Here is a 24,828-nt window from a genome sequence, read left to right as displayed (position 1 = left end):
CTGAAGCCTGCGTGCCTAGAGCCCCGTGCTCCGCAACAAGAGAAGCCACCACAATGAGAAGCCTGCGCACCACAACGAAGAGTAGCCTCCGCTCGCCAACTAGAGAAAGCCCCGCGTGCGGCAACGAAGACCCAATGCAGCCAAAAATAAATAAATTAATTAATTTTTTTAAAAGTTGGAAAAGATAACTTTTTTAAAAAAAGTGAGGAAACAAACTAGAGAGGTCTGACGGAACCGCGAGGGGCCTGGTTTCAGCTCTGCATCGAGGAGGTGGCTGGAGGGCACTGCTCCATGGAGAGGGGCCTGAAGTCAGTCCCTGGGGCCTCTTAGCAGTGCTCCCATCTCTGCAGAGCTGTCTGCCCCAACAATCCCAGGCCTTCAGCTCAAAGACTTGGCCAGCCACCACCTGCCCGCCCCCCAACCCCCCCCACCCCCGCCCCTGGTCCGTGAGTCAAGGTCAGGGGATGCATCCTAGGTCTGGAAACACCCCTGGGTGGCCACGGGAAGGTCCCGGAATCACGGACTTCTGCTTCCCCTGGCACTTCCCCAGGACGCGTCCATCTTCATGGAGAGCTGCCCTTCTCAAAGCGTCCTCTTTCCCAGGCTCCTCTGGCCTATTTTGGAGCCCTTGCTCCGTCTCACTCCATTGAGGTGGGAGAGATGACATCTTTTGGGGGGAAGACTTAATTTGATTAGGGAGTGTTTCTTGAGGTCCCTAGCACTAAAAGACCACGCAGGGTATTTCCCACCCTCCCCTCCCCCGCTTTCAGGTGCTTAAAACACCATGGGGGACCCAGGATATTTCACTTCTACAGCAGCATTTCTGCCAAGGTTCACAGACCCTAAAACGGTGGGAATTCGGCAGAAGCATCATGGCTGTGGGCGGCCAGCCGCATCTCATCTGAGAGTCTCCACGAGGGCGGGGCGGCCTGGGAAAGGGCTTGGGGAGGAGCTTCATGGGAGCTCAGGTCGCTAGGAATTTGGGAAGGGCTGGCTTGTCCAGCCGAGGAGTCTGGGCTCTGTCAAGGGCAGCCCATCCAGGTTTTGAGCAGGGGAGTGTGAGCACGCATCTCACGTGATCCACCATCCCCGCTGAGTGAGTGGCATGAGCCACATCCACCTTGAACCCCATCAATCCCACCTTTGACCTGCGTCTGCTGTGTTCCTGAGTGGGGGGAGGACAGAAGGATCCAGAGGGGCTTCCCCAGCACCACCCCTCCGTCCCCGGGACTGTTCTTACTTCTCCATCGCTGTGTGCAGCTCTCCTCCTGCCTGGACGGTTTCACGCAAACCACACTCATCCACTTCGTTCAGTCAAACCAGGCCGGGACCAGCCCTGAGGCTCCTTGGGGCCGGTGCCAGCTTTACTCTGCAGCCTCTAGGCCCTCCTCCACAGACAGGGCCATCACGTGTTTGTCAACATCCCTCGAAAGGGCAAAGCCAGGTCACACTAAGGAGAAAACACCTTTTCTGAAAGAACGTTGTTCCTAGTATTTTCAAAAAATTGTTGCACAGTGATGGTGGGGAAAACTTAACAATCCTGTTGGGCTTCCTTCCTCTCATTTTGGTTTCAATTTTGGTTTTATTTTGAAAGGTGTGAGGGAAGAGCCTATAAAGAACTTCTAAAATCTTTTTATTTTGAAAAGTTTCAAGTTTAAAGAAAAAAGTTACAAGAGGACTACATTGCACGTCATTTATATTTACCCCATATTCATCACCTGCTAACATCCTACCACATTTTCTTTCTCCCGCTATCGGTAGCTACGTATTGTGATTACCATTAGCTTGTGAATCATCTGAGACTACGTTGCAGACATCACATCACAACCCCTGAATATCTCAGTGTATGTCTCCTGAGAAAAAGGACTTTTCTGATATGACCGCCAGACAAAGATCACCCTTGGGGGACTGGGCGCAGCTGTAACACAGCTACCTAATGTACAGTGCAGGTCCAATCTTTGCCAATTGTCCCCAAAATGCCAGGCCCACGAGCAGCCTTCAGTTGCCCGTCTCTTTAATCTTCCATCCAAGGCAGACACTCGGCCTTTCTTGGTCTTTCATGACGCTGACACTACGGGACGAGCTGGCTAGCTGTTTAGCAGGTGCCCCTCAATTTGGATTCATCTGCATTTTCCCCCTGGGATGGGATCAGTGGAGCGTTTTCCGCAGGAAGGCCACAGGGCTATGTTGTGTCCTCAGCACAACCGTTTGCTTCGTGGTGATCGGTCCTGACAGGCGGGTCCACCAGGCGGCGGGACTACAACTCCCAGAAGGCCGCGCGCGCCCCGAGGCCGCCGCCGGGTCACGCGGGTGCCGTCTGGGCCACGTGACGGCTGTCCGGGTCACGTGGCCGCGGCGCGGGTCACGAGAACAAACACGGCCACGGCGCTGCCTGGCCGGTCCTCTGCGGCGGGACATGGCCAACGTCTCCAAAAAGGTGTCGTGGTCCGGACGCGACGTGGACGACGACGAGGCGGCGCCGCTGCTGCGGAGGACGGCGCGGCCCGGGGCGCCGGCCGGGGAGGCCACGCCGCTGCTGAACGGGGCCGGGCCCGCGGCCGTCCGCGCGGTGAGCCCAGGGAGAGGCGGGCCGGGTCGGGTCCGCGCCGCGGTCGCCGGTGCCGGGAGCCGGGCCCGCGAGGACGCGGCGAATCCGTGCTCGGGCAGTCCTAGTGGCAGAGGCGGGAACGCGCCCCGGGTCCCGCTTGGTAAACGGCAGGGTGAGCTCGGAACCTGGGCCCCGGGGTTCTGGAGTCCTGGGAGGCGCTCGGCCCGGTGACTCGCGGGGTCGAGGAGCCGGCCCATTATCCTCGGTGTTAAGGAGCGTGCGAGAGCCCAGTTGCACGCTGCTGTCGAGTCCCGGCAGCATGAAGCTAATTTATCTCCTCACAGTTTATTCCTTAGTGGAGTTAAAGGGAAGGCAGATGGTCTTCTGCTTAGGTAACCTTTTCCTCTTCTTTTTTTTGGAACACTGTATACATGAGCAATTATTTTTACTGCGTCGCTTTTGAACCCCAAGAGATTTTAAGAGCTTAGGTTGCAGAGTTTGCTTTTGCAGTGGGAATATCTGGGGGACTTCACCTGGCTCCCTTCTTTACAGGGAGCGGGACAGGCCTTCAGGGCGACCTTAAGGAATGACAAGTATGTGCGTTCAGTTTCCCTTAGCACTTCATTAAAATTGAAGCACAGTGGTTGAAATGTGCTTTGCAGGTCAGCACAGAAGTTTGTGTCCTTAAGTGAATTTCCGTGTGTGTTAATTTTGAGTTAATGAACTTCTTTTGTTGATTGCTTGGCCTTACTCTGTTTTGTGATTGGTTTTTCATTTTTCTCCTCCTATCCTAGATCTGTCCATTAAACACTTGTGTGGTGTTTAATGAGGAAGGACTCAAGCATCAGGCTGTTTCTCTAGAACTTATCTAGGTTTCCCCAGCTCCCAGAAATGCATCAGACAATGAAGGTCAAAGTCTGTTCCTTGAGTGGGATCTTCTGTTGAAGTGCTTTCTGGGTTTGCATGAGAAGTGACATGAAAGGGGCGAATTTGCAGTGGTAGGGATGTGAATGTTTTGTTGATTTCTTCTCAGAACATTTGTTTCTTTTTTATTCTTTAAAAGAAGGTAATCTGAAGTTTACAAACCAGAAGTATGAAACTGGCTTGGCTTTAAGGGTGACAGGTAGAGAGATTGGAAGCTTCGAGTTTGAATTGGGGTTTATTTCGGGACTGAATGTGCTCAAGAGTTTCCCACTTTTCTTTATGCATAGACACAGGAGTTGGCTTTTTTTGAAATAACCTGTCGATCTCTTCCCTTAAAACTCATTCCCTTAAAAGAACCTTTGCGAGCTTTTTTTGTTTGTTCGTTTGCATTTAATAAGTGACTAGCTGCTCTTAAACAATTTAAAACATAATTTATTGTGTGCCTGTCGTGTGCCCGGCTGCATGCAGTTTGCCTGGGACACAGAGGTGCATGATGCAGTTTCCTTCCTCCTGGCTCCAGGCTCCTGGAAAACCAGGCCCAGTGCTCTGTGAGGAAGGCGTGAGGGACCCCAAGGGCAGGAGAGGTCACACTGGGTCCAGTCTTGGAAGAGTGCATGATCCTCAGGCGGGTGAACAGAGGGGAAAGATAAAGGGAGTGAGCATTTGGGAAGTAAGTCGGAGTGGGGAGTGGAGGCTGGGGAAGGAACCGGAGTCGACCTGCAGGGGAGAGCTGCGGGCTTCGAATTTAGCTTTATCTTGTGGAAGAATCCTTCAGAAGCTGGAGAGTCCAGCCTTGAAGGATCCTTAGACGGCCTTGCGTGGATGGGGTGGGGGGGGGCACTGGAGGCATTGGTGCTAGGAACTCTGTTCTGGACCAGCAGAGGCAAGTGCTGAAGCCTCCTGTGCCTCAGGCTCCTCACCAGCAGGAAAGCTAATATGCTTCCAGCCCCGAGCACCACCTGTCACAAGGTGGTAAACGCTAGTTACTCGCAGAGGTATTAAAAACGGCAGCTTGGAAGTGATCATCTCTGAGTTGCTGTTCCTGGGGCGACTTCCCTGCAGCTGACTGAATTCCTCGAGGCTGGCTTTCTTGCGGGAGGGTCGGCTCTGGACCAGAGGGCTGAGTTCGCTGCAGCAGACGGCGGCTTGTAAGCTGCTCTCAGACTAGGGTTGTTTGAATTAAAATGACAACCCAGGCCAACAACTGCTCTATGAGAATGTTCTGGTGAGCTGGACAGGAGAGCTTGTCTTGCCACCTCCTGGTCCTTCATGGTTTGTTGCAGGGCGTCCAGAGTTGGAGGCTGGTGTTCTTGCACCCGGCATGGGAACCTGCCAGGCACCATGAGGTGGCTGCTCTGGGCAGCCCCGGGCAGGGTGGGCTGGGGGCCGGCCTGAGCTCAGCCTCCATCTGGCTGGAACCAGGCCATTCAGGGTTGCTCTGCCCTCTCTCCGGCCCTCGGCCTGTCGTGCCTGAGTGTGGGGTGAGGGTGGGTCATCCAGCAAGTTGCTGCCCGTCCACCCCTGGGGCGAGGAGAGGGTGAGGTCAGCCAGCAAGTCATGGTCATGTGGGCAGCAGGAAGCAGAGTGTTTTGAAAACTTACAGAGGGAAATCTGAGCCAGAAACAGAGGCTCCGGTTGTGGGGGTGGGTATTTGCAGTGTTTGTAAATGCGGGTCCTTTCCAGGGACCTCAGCTTCGGGAAGCTCCGCCTGAGGCAGCCTGAGGGGTAGGACCCTCAGGTTAGTGTTTAGAATCAGTTTTGGGGATCTTACTCCTCTGGGAACTGGGGCATTCTGCCCTGGTGACCTGGAGCCACGGGCTATGGTCAGAGTATGGGGCGCCGGGAGGGGGTCATGTACAGGCAAGCTGCAGGGGCAGGTCATCACCATCCCCACCGGCCCCTTGAGCTCTGCTCAACGTAAGGGAGCACCCCGTCTTTCTCGTAGCTGGCTCCCAGCCCCAGGGCAGCCCCTCCAGGAAGTCCCTCTGCCTCAGCGCCCTGTGCTATCCTCCTCCTCCTCCTCCTCCCCCCTCCGCCCTCTTCCCTCCTCCCCCCCTCCTCTCCCCCTCCTCCCCCGCTTTGCAGAGTGCAGGCCCGGCCCCTCAGCTGACCCTCCCCAGAGGGCTCCTTCAGGCCTTTAGTGGTACCTGCCCAGGTCTAGTGTGAGGGGCTCAGAGTCTGGGGGGGCAGGAGAGGATGTGGGCACCACCGGACAGTGCAGAGAGCTGAGGACCAGGGTGGGCCCAGCCTAGTCAGAGGGTCCTGGGAGGCCTCCCAGGCAGAGGCTGCAGCGCTCAGAAAGCCAGGTGCAGCGGCGGGGTTGTTCCCATCCGGCCCCCTCTGCACATCATTCATCAGGTCTCAGCCTAATGCGCCTCCCCAACCCCGAATCGGGCAGGCCTCTCCCTCAGGCTCTGTCATCGCCCTCAAAGCCTTTCTCACGGTTTACACTGACTTTTGTTTATGGGCAGCTTGGTTTTTCTGACTGTAAGCCCCTGGCTACGGAGGCCCTGTGCCCTCAGTGCTGGGGGACATTGGGCTGGGAGGGGTGGTTAAAATGCAGAGTGGCAGAGTGGGCGGCAGGCGGCTTTTAAATTGTCTGTGAACTTTGTTTTAATGATGGTAAAAGCACATAACACAATTTACCATCCTAACCATGTCTAAGTGTATAGTCTGGCAGCGTGAGGTCCATCCACAGTGTCGTGCCGCCGTCACCCCAGCACCTCCAGAACTTTCTCATCCTCCCAAACTGAACCTCTGTCCCAGTAAACACTGACTCCCCACTCCTCCCCCAGCCTTTGGCAAAGGCCATTCTGCTTTCTGTTTCTATGAATTTGATGTCTCATAGCAGTGGTATCATAGGGTATTTGTTTTTTTGTGACTGGCTTCTTTCAGTGTCCTCCAGGTTCATCCATGCTGTAGCATGTGACAGGATTTCCCTGTTTTTAAGGCTGAATAATATTCCATTGTGTGGATGGACCACCGTAGCTTTATATATTCATCTGTCGACGGGCATTTGGGCTGCTTCCACCCCTTGGCTACTGTAAAAATGCTGCTATGCACGTGGGTGTACAAACACCTCTTTGAGACCCTGCTTTTCAGTTCATTTGGTTAGATACCCAGAGGTGGAATTGCTGGATCATAAGGTAATGCTATTTTTAATTTTTTGAGGAACCGCCATACTGTTTGCCACAGCAGCTGCTCCATATTAACACTCCCAGCAACTGTGCACAAGGGTTCCTGTTTCTGCACATCTTCACCAGTGCTTGTTATTCTGTTTTTTTACCCTGGTCATCCTCACAGCTGTGAGGTGGTATCTCATTGTGGTTTTGATCTTTATGTCCCAAGTCTTTGGCCTGTTTTTTTAATCCGCTTGTTTGTTGTTGTTGGGTTGTAGGGGTTCTTTACGTATTCTGGATATTAACCCTTCTCGGTTACATGATCTGTAATTTTCTCCCATTCTGTATGGCTAGTTCCTTTTCACTCTGTTCATTGTTTGCTTTGATACACAGAAGTTCTTCACTTTGATGTAGTACCATTTGCATATAAATTTTTAAATTTTTTAAGTAATTGTAGACTTACGGGAAGTTGAAAAGACAGTACAAGAGGGCCTGTGTGCCTTCCTCCAGTTTCCCAAGGTGGTTCCGTCTTACCTCATGGTAGTACCGTGCCGAACCCGGCATTGATTGTTGGCACAATGTGTGTGAGTAGCACCCTGCCATTGTCACACATGTGGATGTGTGTGAGCACGTCCATCAGTGCCTTTGTCCTGCCTCTTACAGTCACCCCCTCCCCCCCAAATCTGTCCTCCCTCCAGGTCTGACCTTTCGAGCACATCAGGTCTCTGGAACCACATGGTCTGAAATCTTTCAGTTCTTTCGAAAGCATGGAGATTTCACCCAGGCTGTTGTGTGTATCAATAGTTTGAGGAACTACTAGTAATTAACTTGCATTTAAGAAAAGAGAAAGGAACAGAGACAACAGATGAATCACTGAACTTCCAGTAAATGGCTTTTTTCATCACAAAAGATATTTCCTAAGAGATGCCCATAAAGTTCAGAAAAGAGGTGAAGAAACCAGGAAGGTGCTGGAGGTGGGAGAGGGTGTGCCTGGGAGCTGTAGTGGGGGCGCCATCTCCGCATGAGCTCATTTCCGGGAGCTCATTTCCGGGTCCAGAGTGGAGCTGTCCGGTGCAGATGTGTGCTCACCTGGCGTCCTCCCGGCCGGGTGCTGAGGACCCGTTGTCACCTGAGCGAGTGAGTCCGTGCCACGTGGACCGTTCTGCCCCCCTCTCCCCCAGCCGTGTGCGTGGTCGCAGCCTGAGCCTCGTGGACTGTTTAGGTGGCAGAGGCGCTGCTCTGCAGGGGCTGACTTGGTGCGGCGGGAGTGATCACAGGGTGCAGTCCATCAGTGAAGAGTGAGATACAAACGGCCAGACCACCTGGTCTGTGGCCTCTGTCTGTTGGGTGGGACGGCAGATGGGTCTTCTGCTTTCACAGTCCGACTTTCAGTTCTGCATGTCTTTGCACGCCATCTTCTCCGTGGAGACGTCCCTGTTCCGTGTTGCTGTGGACGGGCTGGCGACCGGCACACCTTTCCTGATGACTCGTGTATGCACGGGGAGCAGAGGCTGCAGCTCCAGGCCCCTTCCTGGGTTGAGTTCACTCTGGAACTGGGGTCCTTCTGGGCCAGCAGGCCAGGCACTCCTGCCCGTGCTTGAAGCTGGGGGCCCGCCCTGCCTTTCTCATCAGATTCAGCAGTTTGAGTGCATTGTCGATTGTTTTTAAGAAAGAAAACAGCTATGTTTCTCTTCTCACCCACCCATTGTACCGACGTTTGCCGTATATACATAGAGAAAAGTGGAGTCACACAGTGGAGCAGGATGATGGTCTAGTGAATGCACCTGACAAGTTACCACCTGTCGTGGGGTGTGCAGTGCCCCCCGGAATGTCTCCACCCCTAACCTGGAACCCGTTTCTGAGACCTTTGCAGCTGTGGTCAAGTTATGATGTGGTCAGGCTGGTGTCCTCGTGGGAGAGGAGAGACGCGCGTGCACGTATACACGCACACACGAGGCCGGTGGCAACGGAGCAGAGGTTGGAGTGATGTGATCACAAGCCAGGGAATGAACACTAAGGATTGCCGGCATCCATCAGAGGCTGGAAATCCTCCCCACGACCCTGAGAGGGGGCCCTCCCTGTTGACACCTCAAGTTTGGACTTGTGGCTCCAGAGCTTGGAGAGAACACGTTTCTTGTTTTTCAGATGCCTAGGCTGTGTGATTGGGCACAGCAGCCCCAGGAGGCTCAACATCCCCCAGTGGAGTCACCAGTGTCCCCAAAGCCTCCTCGTCCCCCCTACCCCTCAGTAACCACCAGTAGCAGTAGGGCTAGTGCTGCTGAATTAAATTTTCTGTGCTGGAGTTACTGTGTGCTCAGGGCTCTGGCATGGCGGGCTCCGCGGTCCTTGTTCCTGCACTGCTTCGTGGTTTCCGCCAGAGGAGAGGCAGGGCAGGGCGCCCAGCTGCATTTCAGAGGAGCACCAGGTCGTGTTTTCATGCCGTATGTTCCACACAGTGTTTGTGTCCTGCAGCGTGACTTGTTTCTCTGAAATGCATCTGTGAGAAGCCTGTGTTTTGTTCCCTAGTCCTGGCCTCCACCATGCCTGGCAGTGGGCGTGAGGGCAGTCACGTGCCAGGGTGTCCGTCCTCTGTGGTTGACCTGCCCCTGCGCCCAGGAGTGCAGCCCTGCTTCAGAAAGGTCCTGGCCCTGGAAAGGGGCACGTATCTGGGGGGCCTGCCTGGAGGCCTGTGATGGGTCCCCACCTGGTAGCCACTCAGTGTCATGATGGGGTTGAACAGAGAAAGATGGGGCTTGGAGGTGGGGGGATAGAAAGGCTCCTGGAGGAGGGGCCCTCAATCGCCAGGGTTTTCCAGGCCAGGGAAAGAGGGTGGTCAGGGGGACACTGTAGAACAGGGGAGGGTGGGGCTTCCCATCTGGAGGTTGGGCTCCTCAGTGACAGGCTGTGGGTCATGGGGATGGGCCTGGGGTCCAGCGCTGGCCCTGCTGGAGTCTCCCACACGGCAGGTGTGGCTCTGTGCTCCACAGGCAGGGCCAGGCGATGGGGTAGTGCACAGTGCAGCTCGGCCCCATAGCTAAGCGGCCTGTGATTTCTCTTCTGCTTCTAGTCGCCCCATTCAGCATTTTTCCGGATCGGACAGATGAGCAACGTGGAACTGGACGATGAGCTTCTGGACCCTGTGAGTGGTCGTCCTTTCCCATGTTTGGAGCTCCTGCTCATGCCAGGCCCCTTCCTGGGAAAGTCAGGCCTGCTCTTGTGGAGCCACAGCCTAGCAGAGGGCAGACGGAAAACCTGAACAAGAGGATGGCAGACAGTGGCGGTCCTGTGCAGAGCATGGGGACAGAGTGATGTGCAGACAGTGGGGTCCGCAGAGCCTGGGCGACCAGGGAAGGCTGCTCTGCGGGGCCCTGTCCCCTGAGGCTGCCCGATGAGCAGAGGTTGGGGAGTACATGTCAGGCCAGGACCGTTGAGCTAGCTGCTGTGTGCGGGCTGGGGGGCAGGTGCCATGGGCAGGTGTGGGGCCTGCAAGAGGGCGTCTCGGGGTGGTGGGCCCTTGGACATGGGTGATGTCCACTTCTCCTTCTCCTGTGCTGGGGTCGAACTGTCCAGCAGCTGCCAGGGGAGCATTTTCCGAAACCCCCTCCCCCAGACTTGCACTTGACTTCCTCCTTGGAGGTGGCTCATGGTTCCGACTTGCATTTCGCTGAGGCTGCTGGTATCGTGTGTCCTTCGTGTTTTCTGGAGGAACTCTCTTCAGACCCCGTGCATGTTTCTTAATCAGGTTGTGTTTTTATAATGGAGCTGTAAGAGGTCTTCATATACTTTAAACACAAGTTGCTCATCAGTTACAGGATTTGCAAAAACTTCTGCTTGGTCCATAGGTGGTCTCCTCACTTTCTGCCAGTGTCCTTGGAAGCACAAAAGGTTTTAATTTTGATGAAGTCCATTTGATCTGTTTTCTGTTGCTTGTGCTTTGGGTGTCATGTCTAAGAAACCATCACCTAATCCAAGGTTACAAAGATTTGCTCATCTTTTCTTATAAGAGTTCCATAGTTTAGATCTTTGATCTGTTTTTCACTAATTTTGTACATGGTATAAGATAAGGGTCCAGATTCATTCTTTTGCACATGGATGCACAGTTTTCCCAGCACCATTTCTTGAGAAAACTACTCTTTCCCTGTTGAATTGTCTCGGCACCGTTGTCGAAGGTCAGTTTTTGTGGGGGTTTTTTTTGTTTTTTTAAAATTTATTTATTTATTTTTGGCTGCATTGGGTCTGCATTACGGATTTGTTTCTGGGCTCTCAGTCTGTCCTTGCGCCCGGGCCACACTCTGCTAATGACTAGCTTTGTAGTAAGTTTCAAAAGTAGGAAGTTTGAATCATCCCATATCGTTTTTCTTTCTCAAGGAGGTTTTGGCCTTTCGAGATCCCTTGCGTATCTCCATGTGGGGTTTAGGCTCAGCTGGTCAGTTTCTTCAGAAACATCAGCTGGAATTTAGAGGTGGCGTTGACTCTTAACATCAAATGTCCCGAGCCAGAGTATAGCTTTCCATTTATTAACGTCTTCAGTTTTTTTCAACAGTGTGTTGCGATTCTTAGCGTACAAGTCTTACACTTCTTTTGTTAAATGTATTTTAGGAATAAGTTTATTTTCTGTATCTTACTTTTTATGCTATTGTAAATAGAGTTGTTTTCTCAATTTCATTTTGGATCGTTCATTGCAAGTGCGTAGAAATACGTTTGATTTTGTATACTGATCTTATATCCTTCAATCTTACTAAATGTGTTATTAATACTAATTGTTTTTAGTGTACTTTCGGGGATTTTCTACACATAAGACCATGTCATCTGCAAAGAAGAGTTTCACTTCCTTTTTAATCTGGATGCCTTTCACTTTTCTCTCTTGCCTAATTGCCCTGCTGGTAGAACCTCCAGGACAGTGCTGAGTAGAAATGCCAGAGCAGGCATCCTTGTCTTGTTCCTGATCTCAGAGGAAGAGCTTCAGTCTTTCACCACTGAGCATGTTACCTGTGGGTTTTTTATAGGTGTCTTGATCAGGTTGAGGAAGTTCCCTTCATTCCTGGTTTATTGATTGTTTTTATCATGAAGGGTTGAGTTTTGTCAGATGCTTTTTGTGACTATTGAGGTGTTCATTTCATGTGGACTTGGTCCTTTATTCTATTGGAACAGTATCAAACTGTTTTTACTTTCATACCGACTCACCCTCTGGTTGTCCAGACACCACCTGAGTGTCCTGCAGGTCAGTTTGTTCTGACCCTAACTGCCCAGCATCCGTGCAGACCCACAGGCTGAGGGCTCAGTCCCACGAGACCCCCCGACCTCAGATGCCGGTGACAAGTCCAGGCTGTCACCTGTGCTTCTGACTGACCAGCTGTAAGTCGGGGTTCCCACGCCCCCTCCTTGGGTTCCATAACTTGCCAGAATGGCTTGCAGAACTCAGGGGAACACTTTGCTTATGTTACTGGTTTATCATAAAGGACATGACTTGAGAACAGCCAGGTGGGAGAGATGCCCTGGGAAGGTGTGGGAAGGGGTGCAGAGCCCCCATGCCCTCCCTAGGAGCCACCTTCCCAGCACCTCCACATTCACCAGCTGGCATCTCCCTGAACCCCTCCATTTGGGGTTTCTGTGGAGGCTGCATTACACAGGCAGGACTGATTAAATCCCTGGCTGTTAGAGGTGAGCTGCTTGCGTCTCCAGCCCGCTAATCCCATGATGGTCTTCCAGCCCCAGCCCAGACACACTCGTCACCCAGAGATGCCAAGGGGGTGGGTCAGAGGCCGGTGCCAGAACCTGGACGTGGACCACAGACATCTTTCACTAATTGCTTTTTGGGGGTCAACCCACCTTGTGTTCCTAGGATAAACCCGCCTGGCCGTGGTGTTGTGGGACCTGGCCTGCTGGTGTCCTGTGGAGGGTCTGTGTCTGCCAATTCCTGCCTTGTGCTTGTCTAGCTTTGGGCTCAGGAGAGTCCCTGCCCTGTGGGACGAGTGAGCATGGCCCCTTCCTCATTCTGGTTCATTCTTACATATGCTGGGTTGTCAAGTTCTGCCTCTTCCTCCCGCAGGACGCGGATCCCCTTCACCCCTTCCCCAAGGAGATCCCGCACAACGAGAAGCTTCTGTCCCTGAAGTATGAGGTGGGCCCCCCTGCTCCCTGCCCTCCCCCCCGGTGGCCGACCTGAGCCCACGGGCTGGGGTCAGTCACCAGTGTGTCTGCTGCCCGGTCCGCAGAGCTTGGACTATGACAACAGCGAGAACCAGCTGTTCCTGGAGGAGGAGCGGCGCATCAATCACACAGTGAGTCTGGCGGGCACCTGGGCCTCATGGCCACGGTGTCCCCACCACCTCCCTCCCCTCTCGGCTCCAGCTGGTGTCCCGGAGTGAGCGCTGGCTGCTGCCCGGTGCGGAGACCCGTGCGGGTGTCACATCATTACCACTGAGGAGGCTGTTCTTAGGGGTGTCGGCTGTGGCAGCTGGAGCGTCAGCATCCGGTTATGACCGGGTTGGGGAGTGCCGTCCCACCAGTGCTCCACGGCCTCTGAGGTGTCGGTGGGGCTGCTCTTCCTGGGACTCAGTGTCCTGAGGGCAGCCCTGTGCGTGGTGGCAGTCACCAGAGCAGGCCACGACGGGACATTCCGCCTCCGCACCCTCCTGTGACAGCGCCCCCACTCCTGCCCGCTGCCGCAGGCCTTCCGGACCGTGGAGATCAAGCGCTGGGTCATCTGTGCCATGATCGGGATCCTCACAGGCCTCGTGGCCTGCTTCATTGACATCGTGGTGGAGAAGCTGGCCGGCCTCAAGTACAGGGTCGTCAAGGACAGTATCCTTTGTTTGTGGTTGCCCGGAGCCAGCGGGTCCACAGGAGGAGCCCCCACCCATGTTATGCCATCGGCCGGGGGACGTGACTGGGTGGGGGCTGCATGTCTGGGGGTCAGGCTGTGTGGTGACCCTGAGACGCCTAGTAAGTGCTCCAGGCCCCAGAGTCCAGAGTGCAGCCCACTGGGGAGTGGCGCCTGGGTGACACCACCCCGCGTGGTCCTTGACGAGCCCAGACATTGACAAGTTCACAGCGCGGGGCGGGCTGTCCTTCTCTCTCCTGCTGTGGGCCTCGCTCAATGTGGCCTTTGTGCTCCTGGGCTCTGTGATCGTCGCCTTCATAGAGGTAGGTGGGCCCGTCCACCACTCCCCCCCCCACCCCCCGCAGCGTCTGCCGGTGAGACTCACTGGCTAGACTGCAATGGAGTCCTTGCCTAGGCATCAGGCGGTTCAACCAAAACGAAGCCCACCTGGGCCTTCCAACCCTGGCCCTGGCGGCCATGCCCATCCACCCGCACAGCCTCTCGCCCACTTCACGCAGCAGGGAGCAGAGGCAGCGCCCAGCCCAGGGGTCCGGGTGGAGGGACCCACCCGAGGGGTCAGACGCTCCTGGGGCACCCTTCCTTCCTGTGCCCCTTTGCTTTTCCCTCGGGGCATTGGAAGGAAGAAGGGGCAGCGTCCAGGAGCTTCTGTCTGGGGTGCAGTGCAGTGTCCCCCAGAGGGTGCAACAGTGCTGGCCCCTCAGCGGGTGTGTGACGTGGGCCTCCATCATCCTGGGCACCTCCGCCTGCCTCGGGGACACTGAGCCCTCCCATGCCCGAGGTGTTTCCTCCCCTTGGTGGTCGCTCTGCGTATCAGTGGGGAGAGGTGGTGATAAGCCCCTTCCCTGGGCGGCCTGGGCACTGCGTGGCATGTCTTCCTGGGCCTGGTGGCGGCGGCGGCGGCAGTGGCGGCTCACTCGGCCTGTGGACTCAGTGCTGGCGCCCCTCCTTCCAGCCGGTCGCTGCTGGCAGCGGGATCCCCCAGATCAAGTGCTTCCTCAACGGGGTGAAGATCCCCCACGTGGTCCGGCTCAAGGTGAGACGCGAGGCGGCACCCCCGGGAGCTCAGGGCTCAGCCCAAGGGGCTTCCTTGCTGGGTGAGAAGCGTGTCATTTGTCCACCTCCGCCTCCAAAACTCGCCCAGACCCATGCTGTTTGCTGCTGACAAGCCTTCGTGTGGGTGTGCTGGCAGGTTTTATGTGAACTTTTCTTTGTAAAATGGTAGAACTGTTGTACATTCTGAATGACGCAAAAATACTCGAAGGTACATCTGTCGTGATTGCAACCACATAGGCATATTTTAAGTTCCATACGGTGGTTAGTATTTCAGAATGAGAGTAGCTGTGTTGAGTGGTGAGTTTTTTCCTTTTTTCAGAATTTTCCTTAATCTCATTGTGCATGATCTTCTGGGTAACACACTGATTCCGAGGGGGTTGGGAGGTCAGGTTTCCTCCTGTGATCATTTCAGGGTGTGCAGCTGGCATGCCTTGGTCTGGGGTTTGCTGGTGGCATCTCTCCTGCTCTATCTGGGGAGGAGGTACTCCGGGGAGCGGACAGGAGGGGGCAGTGCCTGTGCTCCGTGCCCTGCAGCAGGAGGGCAGGGCCCGAGGTGGGTGCGGGTGCAGGAGCCCGGAGCCTGGAGCCCGAGGACGGAGCGACAGCTGCTGTTTGCGTGTCTTGTGTGTATACATGACCACCTGGGACAGAAGGGCTGAAGAGATGGGCGTCAGGAGAGCATCAGCTGCCAGCTCCCCCTCCTCCAGGACGCGCGCCGTGGGTGCTGGCCCCCTCTTTGGTGCTCATGCCTGCCAAGGGCTCACGTGATTAGGTCCCTTCCCGTGTGCAGTTTGTCGCTCAGGTTCTTGGACCACGTGTGGCCTTTAATCAGACTTGGTGCAATTTCTTTTGTGTTCCAGACCCTGGTGATCAAAGTGTCCGGCGTGATCCTGTCCGTGGTTGGGGGACTGGCTGTGGGGAAGGTAACGGAGTGCAGCTGCCCCTGCCTGAGTCACTCTGCACCCACGGGGCCTGGGGCTGGTGTGTCCCCGCGGAGCCGCGCCCATCTGAACGCAGCCGTCTGTGCCTTCCAGGAGGGACCAATGATCCACTCGGGCTCCGTGATTGCTGCTGGGGTCTCCCAGGGGAGGTCCACGTCACTGAAGCGGGATTTCAAGGTGGGTCTTCCCTGCGTCCACGTCCATGCCCCCAGGGCTGGGCCCCTGCCTCCCCTGCAGCCTCCTTCCCTTCGCCTCTGAGGGTCCCTAGCATCCTGTCCGTGGGGGCATCCTGTTGCCTTGGTGCTCTGGGTGAGTGTGCATTTCTGTGAGGAAATGACCTGTAGCTGTAAGCTCACAGGAATGCGTGGCCTAGAGAGGTCGGGAAGGTCATGTGTGTGGGCTGCCGGTGCTCAGTTCTGGTCCTTCTTGCACAGACCTCGGCATTTAAATATTGCTGTGAATGGGTTATTTTCTCTGGATGGTGGGCAGGCAAGCTGCCCGTGACCCCATTCTTCAGTCCGGCGGGTTGTGAGCCTCATGGTTGATGAGTGGCTTGTCCAGAGGCCTCCCCCCGTTCCTCCCTCCCCTCACCCCTCACTTTTGGGCCCACCTCCCCCCTTTCTGAGAGAAGTGCCTTTGGAGGCACTGGCTGAGATCCTCTTTCTACCTGTCTTGGTTCAGATCTTCGAGTACTTCCGCAGAGACACAGAGAAGCGGGACTTTGTCTCAGCAGGAGCTGCGGCTGGAGTGTCTGCTGCGTTTGGGGCCCCCGTGGGTGAGGAGGGCGGCCCTGCCAGGTCTGAGAGCTTGGTGACAGCCCATGTGGGGGGAGCCAGGCTCTCCCTGCTGTGAGAGGGGTGGTTTGGGGGTTTATGGACTCAGTGCCTGGTGAGGGTGTGGGGTGGGCTTCTCAAGAGGCCCCAATGGCTGCTTCTGTCGTGGGCTCGGTGTCCTGGGGTCTGGGGGCATGGGTGGCAGTGGGTGAGGGGCTGTCTGTGGCTGGGCAGGCACTTCAGGGCTGGGCCACTGGCTGTTCCAGGTGGGGTCCTGTTCAGCTTGGAGGAGGGTGCATCCTTCTGGAATCAGTTCCTGACGTGGAGAATCGTAAGTGCCTGGGACGGCCACCTTCCCAAGGTCGGGCAGCCCTGGCACTGGGCCTCCGTGGCTGGGTGGACGCGTGGCTCTCGGCCCACACTGTGGGGTCTGCACCTGAGCTTCCCATCCAGCTGGTGGGTCCCTGAGCCGTCAGCCTGGTTCTCCTCCGTCCTCATCGGGACCCCAGGCCCCGCACACCTCCTTCCCACGGCCGAGCCAGTGGGACTCCAGGCCACCTTCCCTCAGCCTTCGGAGGGTCTAGGCGCCACCCAGGTGACAGGAGGGGAGACAGCCCTTTTGCTGCAGCCCCTCCCCACCCTCCGGCCCTGGGCTCAGCCTCTGTACACACTGCCGCAACTCATCACCACGGCTCTGACGGCACTCGTCTCTTTCCGCCTGCAGTTCTTTGCTTCCATGATTTCCACCTTCACCCTGAATTTCGTCTTAAGCATTTACCACGGAAACGTGTGGGATCTGTCCAGCCCCGGTCTCATCAATTTTGGAAGATTTGACACTGAGGTAACCCACTGCGTCGCCCCCTTTTTTCTCTGGTTCTTTCTATGAGCATGGCCCAGGTTGTTTACTCAAGGTTCAGCCTGAGAGCTGGGCTTCTGGAAAGGTCTAGCTGTTAGCGGTGGGATAGGGCCCTTGTTTGTGAGCACCGGGTGCTGGAGGTGCTCCAGGAGGGTGCATGTGACCCGGCCGCACAGGTTGGGGCGCCCGTCAGCCAACGGGCACTTTAGGGGTGGCTCAGGTGCCTGCAGACTGTCAGGCAGCATCACTAGACTGGTGGCCAGCGCTCCTGCAGCAGTTTCTGGAGGCCGAGAGGCCCAGGCAGCGTTTCTGGGGCGGCCTGCGCTGCGCGCTGCCATCACTGAGCCCAGGGAGCCGCTCGGGGGCTGGTCCTCACCCGTGGACGCGTCAGAGGTCCTGGGTGGCTAGGTCACCAGCATCCTCGTGGCCCCTCACTTACCCTTTGGCAAAAGCTCAGGCCGCCCCCCGGAGCCGCCGTGTGAGGAGGCAGGCGGTCTGCCCGAGCACCCGGCGTTTCTCTCTGGGGGCCTCCTCACCCTGCGGGGAAGCGCCAGGGTTCCCGTGCACAGGCGCGTCCTGTGAAACGTCCGGTCCCGAGTCTGAGCAGGAGCTGGTGGCAGTTTTCCTCACAGAAGGTCTGCTCTTACTCCCTCTGCACAGACGATGGTGTACACGATCCACGAGATCCCCATCTTCATCGCCATGGGCGTGGTGGGTAAGGGCCGTCCCCACGTGGGACAGCGCCAACCAGTGGGGACAGGGCCTGCGGGACTCCAGGCCTGATCCGGCTTGGAGGGCCAGAGAAGCACGCGGTCTCCACCCCTGCTGGCTGTCCCAGGACTGCCCGGGGCAGCGGGGAGGGATCCCGACCCTGGGAGGACCGGAGCCTCACTCTGGCTGATGACAGCCCCTTGGGAAGCAGACGGACCTGGGCAACACTCCTTACTCTGAAAGCCCGTGGGACGTGAGCCCTCCACCCAGCGGCCGTTTGCTGCCTGGGCAGCCTGCTCCTCTTCCCGAGTCCCGGACACGCAGCTCCTTCCTTGTCCCAGGTGGCATTCTCGGAGCTGTGTTCAACGCCTTGAATTACTGGTTGACGATGTTTCGAATCAGGTGAGAAACATGTTCAGGGACTAGGGACTGAGTTGAGAGGTGTGGCCACGCGGGGCATCTGAAAACTGACCGGTCATGGGCTCTTGCCCATGGGGCCATGTGGAAGCCACGTGCCAAGCACACTCCTCCACGGTGGTTTGTATGTGAGGGGACAGACCCAGTCGGCAGGGGGATGGGTGGGGCCTGGAGGGTGGCCCCTGGCAGGGAAGGCACAGCCCATGGATCCGGCGCGGCCCTGGGTTGATGCTCTTCTGGGCCTCTCACATCAGCGTCAGCGCGGTTTGTACGGGGCCATCCTGACCTGGGCACGTTTGGTCCAACACAGGTCCTCTGCTGTTAGGAGGGCCATCATGGGAGCTCTCTGGTTTTCTGAAGCCTTAGGGGTGGATCTTGGCATTCTTCTTTCTTGTCTTTTTGCACCAACTTAAAATGCAGTTGGGGAGCATCCGGGAGGCAGCCTGAGAGTGTTCAGGAGCCAGGGCGGGTTGGTCATCAGACAAGCTCAGCATCCTGGACGGCTCTCCCGAGTCACAGGCTCAAGTTGCCCTGGCTGCCACCCCAGCCATCCCACAGCTCGGTCCACCCTGGCTCTTTGCTCCAGGTACATCCACCGGCCCTGCCTTCAGGTGATCGAGGCCATGCTGGTGGCCGCCGTCACGGCCACGGTCGCCTTCGTGCTGATTTATTCGTCCCGGGATTGCCAGCCCCTGCAGGGGAGCTCCGTGTCATATCCCCTCCAGGTAGGCGGCCGGGGCAGGGGCAGGGCGAGTCTTCCCAGACATGGGTGGGTGCCACGTCGGCCTGGGGTCTCACCCCAGTCCTTTCAGAGCAGCGGCCTGACAGGTTCTGCAAGGGGACTGCGGAGGTGGGGTTGTGGGCCTGCAGGCAGAAACTCACGTGCACACACTTACCACGGCACAACTCCCCGCATCCCCTGTGCCCGTCAGTGACAAGCAGGTGAACACGGCGTGGTCCGTCCACACAGTGGGTTTCCTCAGTTGTAGGAAGGGTTGGAGCTCTGACACGTGCTCCCACACAGATGAACCTGGCAAACACTGCTGAGTGAAAGAAGCCAGACAGCAAGGGCCACACATCGTGTGGTTTCTGTTTATGGGAAACGTCCAGAGCTGAAAGCGGTTGCTGGTTGCCGGTGGGTGTGGAGTGTGTACTCACAGGCCTGTCACAGATGTGGGTCTGGGGCGCATGGCTGGCTCTGGTGGGGCTGTGGGGTTGACCCACACAGCTTTGCGTGGAGCCCCTGCCCTGGTCAAGGCCTACAGGGGCCCACAGTCTGCCCAGTGAACTGTGGGAGCGTGCTCCAAACGTGAGCCTTTGGATCCCCACGTGCCCCAGGGACAGACTCGCCATGCAGCCCCTGCCTGGCCGGATGGCTTCTGAAGCCCTCACTGGGCCAGGGTCTGGCTCTTGGGTCCTGCCTCCCCTCCAAGAGAGCAGCCTGACCCCGCCTGTTGTGTGCTTGGTGCCTGATGCTGTCCAGGCCTGGACACTGTGTCCCACTGGCCTGTTCTCTTTCCTGACTTTGCAGCTCTTCTGTGCCGATGGCGAGTATAATTCGATGGCTGCAGCCTTCTTCAACACCCCAGAGAAGAGCGTGGTCAGCCTTTTCCACGACCCCCCAGGTGTGTGCCCACGCTCCGCACTCTGTGCTGTCAGCCACAGGTCCCCATGTGGGCCTGTCCCCTCTGGCCTGGTCTGCAGCCGGCCCACATACACTGGGTCCAGGCCTGGCTGATGGCTTCTGGCCGAGCCCCCACTGCCTCCCTGCAGGGCTGGGTGCACTGGAGCGTGGGGGCTGGCAGCCTGGGGTTGGCTGGTGGCCAGTGCTTGGGAGGGGCCCAGCCAGGCTCCCCACACGTCTCCTTCCCTCCCTGGAGGCCGTCCTGTCGTTCATTAAGACAGTCTCACCTCCCAGGATGAGTTTTTCTTGGCGCTGCTCGCAGAGGTCACTCTCAGTCAGAAAACAGCCTGGTGACTCGTATACCAGTGAGGCGCCTCGCCCAGGTTCACGTTCTTAATAACAAACAGGCTCAGACTGGGCACAGACCTGCTTCCGCTTCCCCTGTTTTCGGTTCCACGGGGTAGGGTCGGGGAGGAGGGGCACACCCCCGAGATCCAGAGTGGCTGCTGCGACGTGCTTGCCCGTCTGTCTGTGGCTCTAGTTGTTTCCTGTCATGCCAGTTCTGGGAACTCCCTGGTTGTCACATCTGCATATGCGTGTGTGTGCGCGTGCTGCGGGAGTTCACGCAATTTAACAAAGGCTTTTAAACGTGGGCGAGGCCGAGCCCCCAAAGATGCTGAGCGGGCCATACAGGCGTCTCCAGGCCCCCTGGGGGTGCTGGCTCTGGGGTTTGTGTGACATCTTCCCATTTCTCTAGTCATCTGGTGCAGAGTGGTGGCCGTGGCGGCCATGGCCTCCCTCCTGCACCCTCCCCTGACCCCTGGTGGTCTCAGTGCCACCCGTTTCCATGCAGACCTCAGCAGCCACCTTCCCTTGGCCCAGGTCACCGTCCTGCTGGCAGCTCTGGGCCCCGGTGGCCCCAGCTCCCCTCTGCCCTGCCCGCTGGGCTGCCGTGCTCACACTCTGAGTGCTGGGCCCCCAAGACCCGGCACCCTGGCCTCTGAGAAGGGGGTGACTCTGGGGGTCTGGGTGTGACCAGGAGGCTGTGACGGGCTGCTGGGCAGGCAGCTCCGCCTGGGGTTGAGTCCATGTGGCAGGCCCTGGCCAGCGTCCTGTCCGCAGGCTCCTACAACCCCATGACGCTCGGCCTCTTCACCCTGGTCTACTTCTTCTTGGCCTGCTGGACCTATGGGCTCACGGTGTCGGCCGGTGTCTTCATCCCATCCCTGCTCATCGGAGCTGCCTGGGGCCGGCTCTTTGGCATCTCCCTGTCCTACCTCACCGGGGCCGCGGTGAGTGGGGATCTTAGGGGCCAGCTGGGCTGGGAGGAAGGGGTGGTGTTCCCGGTGCCCACTAGGGCCACTGTGGGCCAGAGCAGGGGTTGTGCATGCGTATGTCCTTCAGGGAGGGCGCAGGTGTTGGGAGAGAGCGTGGTGTGGAAGGACGGGGCAGGTGCAGGAGTTGGGGCCTGGGCGTGCGGTGTCCAGGCCTTGGCCCCGGAGCTGCCTCCTGGCTTCCTCCTCCCACCTGCCTCCGTGGGCTCCTTGGTCTTTATTCTGTGAGTCTTCTAATTGCATCTTAGTTGTTCAAGTAAGACTTTAAAAAACTGTAAGAGACGCACAGCAAGCCTCCCCTCACTGGGTCCAGGTCATGTGTCCCAGGTTTCCTTACAGACACGGTTTTTAGTTTAGTTTGGTTTTTTTTTAATTGATACATGACTCATGTACCATAAACCAGTGGTCCCCAACCTTTTTTGGCACCAGGGACCGGTTTCGTGGAAGACAGTGCTCCTATGGATGGGGGTGGGGGGATGGTTCAGGCAGTAATGCGAGTGATGGGGAGCAGCAGATGAAGCTTCACTCGCTTGCCCACCGCCCACCTCCTGCTGTGCGGTCCAGTCCACGGCCCGGAGGTTGGGGACCCCTGCCATAAACTCCCTCCTTCTTTAAGTGAACGGTTGGGTGGCTCTTTAGCCTGTTCGCAGAGCTGTGTAACCGTGATCGTTGCTTAGTTCCAGGATGTTCTCATCACCCCAAAAAGAAACCTGTCCCCATTAAGCAGTCACGTCTGTGTCCCCCTTCCCCAGCCCCTGGTGGCCATTGTCATCTTTCTGCCTCCATGAATGTGCCTCTTCTGATTGTTGTAGATTCATGAAATCACACTTCATGGCCTTCTGTGTCTGTCCTCGTCATTGAGCACCATGTTTTCAGGGCTCATCCATGTTGTAGCACGAGTCTGATTTTCACTCCTTTTTAGGCTCCCTGGTGTGATGCAGGCATTTGTGCACGGACTCCGGTCACTGCACACACGCAGGGTGTCCCCCCCCGCCCCGGCCGTAGTGTGCACCCTCCTGTCTTAGGCTGCCGAGTTCTGCAGGTGGCAGAGTTCATTCAGTGCATCCTTGAGCGGGCACAGCTAGGGTATTTACAAACTCAGGTGATGCTGCCGCAGACCATTTTTTGTGTAAACTGTAGGATTTCCTCCTGGGCCCAGTGCTGTCAGTGCATCTTGGTGGGTTTGGCTGCCACTTCCCCCCAGCATCCCCTCTGTCTTCCCTGCAGGTCTGGGCAGACCCTGGCAAGTACGCCCTGATGGGAGCAGCTGCCCAGCTGGGTGAGTGCTGGCTGCGGCATGGGCGTCCGGAGGTCAGGAGGGCCACTCCCCCGGTGGGTGGCTGGGCAGGGTCACTGTCCCCATCTGGTGCTATCTGGGGGGGCCGGTACACAGGGTTGCATGGACAGAGCGGGAGCTGCACAGGGAACACGGGAGGGGGACACGGGAGGGTCCGGCGGCGCAGCCTGCAGAGGCTCGTGCCCCCCCAACCCTCCCTTCCCCTCCCCGCCTCCTGGCAGGTGGGATTGTGAGGATGACGCTGAGCCTGACAGTCATCATGATGGAGGCCACTAGCAACGTGACCTATGGCTTCCCCATCATGCTGGTGCTGATGACCGCCAAGATTGTGGGGGATGTCTTCATCGAGGTGCGGCCTGTGGGAGAGGCCGCCTGCCTTGCTTGCCCTCGCTCTGCGGCCCCTCCCCATGCCCCTGGCCTCGGAGCCTGAGGCTGGGAGAAAGACTGGCGGTCTGCAGCCGCCGCGAGGGAGGGGGCCCTGTGGAGGCTGCCCCGCAAGCAGCCTCTTGCATGGCCATGCCCGTCCTCTCCCCAGGGCCTGTACGACATGCACATCCAGCTGCAGAGTGTGCCCTTCCTGCACTGGGAAGCCCCAGTCACTTCACACTCGCTCACTGCCAGGTACCCCTCCCCGGGGCAGGCCCGCAGGCTGGGGGGCGGGTGCTGGATGCCCCGGGAGGCTTGGTGGGGGCAGCCTGGAGCAGGACGTGGGTGCAGGGCTGGTTCCCCCGGGGCAGCACCTGGGGGTCTGGGCTCCCGGCCCACCTCGTCTCCAGGTTTCCTGAGTCCGGCCACTTCCTGCATGTTGAGCTGTTCGGGAAGCTCCCTTGGCCCCGTGGGGGATCACAGCGTGGCTCTTCCACAGGGAGGTGATGAGCACACCAGTCACCTGTCTGCGGAGAAGGGAGAAGGTGGGCATCATTGTGGATGTGCTGAGCAGCACGGCGTCCAATCATAATGGCTTCCCCGTGGTGGAGGATGCCGATGGCACGCAGGTACCACCCAGCTGCAGGAAGCCGGGCTCGTCATCTGTGCCGGCGAGTGGGGCATGTTGGGGGGCTTGGTTCCCGTGAACGTGGACGCCCCGCTCTGGGGTTTCTGGTAGAGTTCTGCTGGTTACACGGCTGTGAAGACAGGTCCGTGTGAGTGCTGTCCCTGCGGCTTGGGTAGTTACTGATGCGCCTGTGTGTCCTGTGGTCACACCCCAAGCTGCACCCCCAGCTGAGGAGTCGCAGCTGTGCCTGTCAGGAGGTCCTGATGGAAGGTGCAGCGACGTCTGGCCCGCGGTCTGCTTTTCGCCCCCACAAATGCTATGGTCTCTTGGCACTTCGTGATTGGGGTCCTGCCTCCCTCTCCTGGGCGTTTGGGGATCCGTGAGCCTGTGCAGGTGAAATGCCTGCAGCAGGGCCAGTGCCCATAGGCAGCCAGCATCGCTGGGGACCCTGGCTGGAGCCCCCAGGCATCCTGGTGCTGTTGCCTGGCCCCTCTGGCCCAGCCGGCAGGGCGGGCCCTAGGTCCCAAGTCCCAGGTCCCGCGCAGACAAGGGTGTTTTGTTTCTTGTGCAGCCTGCCCGGCTCCAGGGCTTAATCCTGCGCTCCCAGCTCATCGTCCTGCTCAAGCACAAGGTAGGCTGTCGGGGGTGGCGGGAGAAGGGGGTGGCAGGAGATGCCGGGCAGGGCCCTGGGCTCTGAGGCGCTGCCACCCACTGCCTGCCCCCCGCCCCCGCAGGTGTTCATAGAACGCTCTTGTATGGGCCTGCTACGGCGCCGGCTGCGGCTGAAGGACTTCCGCGATGCCTACCCGCGCTTCCCCCCGATACAGTCCATCCATGTGTCCCAGGACGAGCGGGAGTGCACCATGGACCTCTCCGAGTTCATGAACCCCTCCCCCTACACGGTGCCCCAGGTGCCGCAGGGGCGGTGGGGGGCAGGGGCCTGACCCCCACTTCCAGAGCCTCATGCAGCCACCACCCCTGGCAGCGTTCTGGCTTCACTGGCCATTGCGGACAGGGGTGGGGGGCGAGCTCTGTAGGAGGGTGGGGGTGGCTACAGAGCAGGATGTGCTGGCTGAGGCAGGGGTGTGGCAGGGGGGCGGCAGGTCCTGCCCCGCTCCTGTCCCGGGATGGGGCAGGGGCCGGCGGGCGAGCTGAGGCTGCGTCTACATTGCAGGAGGCGTCCCTCCCGCGGGTGTTCAAGCTGTTTCGGGCCCTGGGCCTCAGGCACCTTGTGGTGGTGGACAACTGCAATCAGGTGATCGGGGGAGCCCACTGCCTGCTGCCTACAAGCCTGCCTGCCCACCCACAGGGCTCCCGCAGACTATGCTGTCCTCCGCACGCAGGACAGGGGCATCCGCAGAGGCAGAGCCCGCTGGATCCCATGACCTGGCTT

At 57.9% G+C, this 24,828-nt stretch overlaps 1 protein-coding gene across 4 annotated transcripts in view; it reads left to right on the top strand.

Moving 5' to 3' along the window:
• CLCN7 (chloride voltage-gated channel 7) overlaps window positions 1-24,828 on the top strand; it is a 29,265-nt gene that overhangs the window by 3,211 nt on the left and 1,226 nt on the right. Inside the window, exons 1-24 of one of the 4 annotated variants that reach the window (XM_068565704.1) lie at window positions 2,352-2,569; window positions 9,659-9,730; window positions 12,641-12,712; window positions 12,807-12,872; window positions 13,263-13,395; window positions 13,628-13,737; window positions 14,388-14,468; window positions 15,349-15,411; window positions 15,523-15,606; window positions 16,111-16,204; window positions 16,469-16,533; window positions 16,927-17,043; window positions 17,719-17,773; window positions 18,111-18,171; window positions 18,773-18,911; window positions 19,718-19,811; window positions 20,933-21,102; window positions 22,372-22,423; window positions 22,663-22,790; window positions 22,977-23,062; window positions 23,307-23,436; window positions 24,007-24,066; window positions 24,170-24,346; window positions 24,610-24,690. In XM_068565704.1, the coding sequence (XP_068421805.1) occupies window positions 2,417-2,569; window positions 9,659-9,730; window positions 12,641-12,712; window positions 12,807-12,872; window positions 13,263-13,395; window positions 13,628-13,737; window positions 14,388-14,468; window positions 15,349-15,411; window positions 15,523-15,606; window positions 16,111-16,204; window positions 16,469-16,533; window positions 16,927-17,043; window positions 17,719-17,773; window positions 18,111-18,171; window positions 18,773-18,911; window positions 19,718-19,811; window positions 20,933-21,102; window positions 22,372-22,423; window positions 22,663-22,790; window positions 22,977-23,062; window positions 23,307-23,436; window positions 24,007-24,066; window positions 24,170-24,346; window positions 24,610-24,690 (2,343 nt within the window). In that variant the 5' untranslated portion in view covers window positions 2,352-2,416. Of the gene's footprint in view, window positions 1-2,351; window positions 2,570-9,658; window positions 9,731-12,640; window positions 12,713-12,806; window positions 12,873-13,262; window positions 13,396-13,627; window positions 13,738-14,387; window positions 14,469-15,348; window positions 15,412-15,522; window positions 15,607-16,110; window positions 16,205-16,468; window positions 16,534-16,926; window positions 17,044-17,718; window positions 17,774-18,110; window positions 18,172-18,772; window positions 18,912-19,717; window positions 19,812-20,932; window positions 21,103-22,371; window positions 22,424-22,662; window positions 22,791-22,976; window positions 23,063-23,306; window positions 23,437-24,006; window positions 24,067-24,169; window positions 24,347-24,609; window positions 24,691-24,828 lie in introns of those variants that run through there. The other 3 variants (XM_068565706.1, XM_068565705.1, XM_068565707.1) reach the window with 3 other exon arrangements.

This window comes from Eschrichtius robustus, chromosome 16 (assembly GCF_028021215.1).
Source record: "Eschrichtius robustus isolate mEscRob2 chromosome 16, mEscRob2.pri, whole genome shotgun sequence".
NCBI lineage: Eukaryota > Metazoa > Chordata > Mammalia > Artiodactyla > Eschrichtiidae > Eschrichtius > Eschrichtius robustus.
Note: the sequence above shows the minus strand (reverse complement) of the source record. Positions and strands in the feature narration are given on the sequence as shown.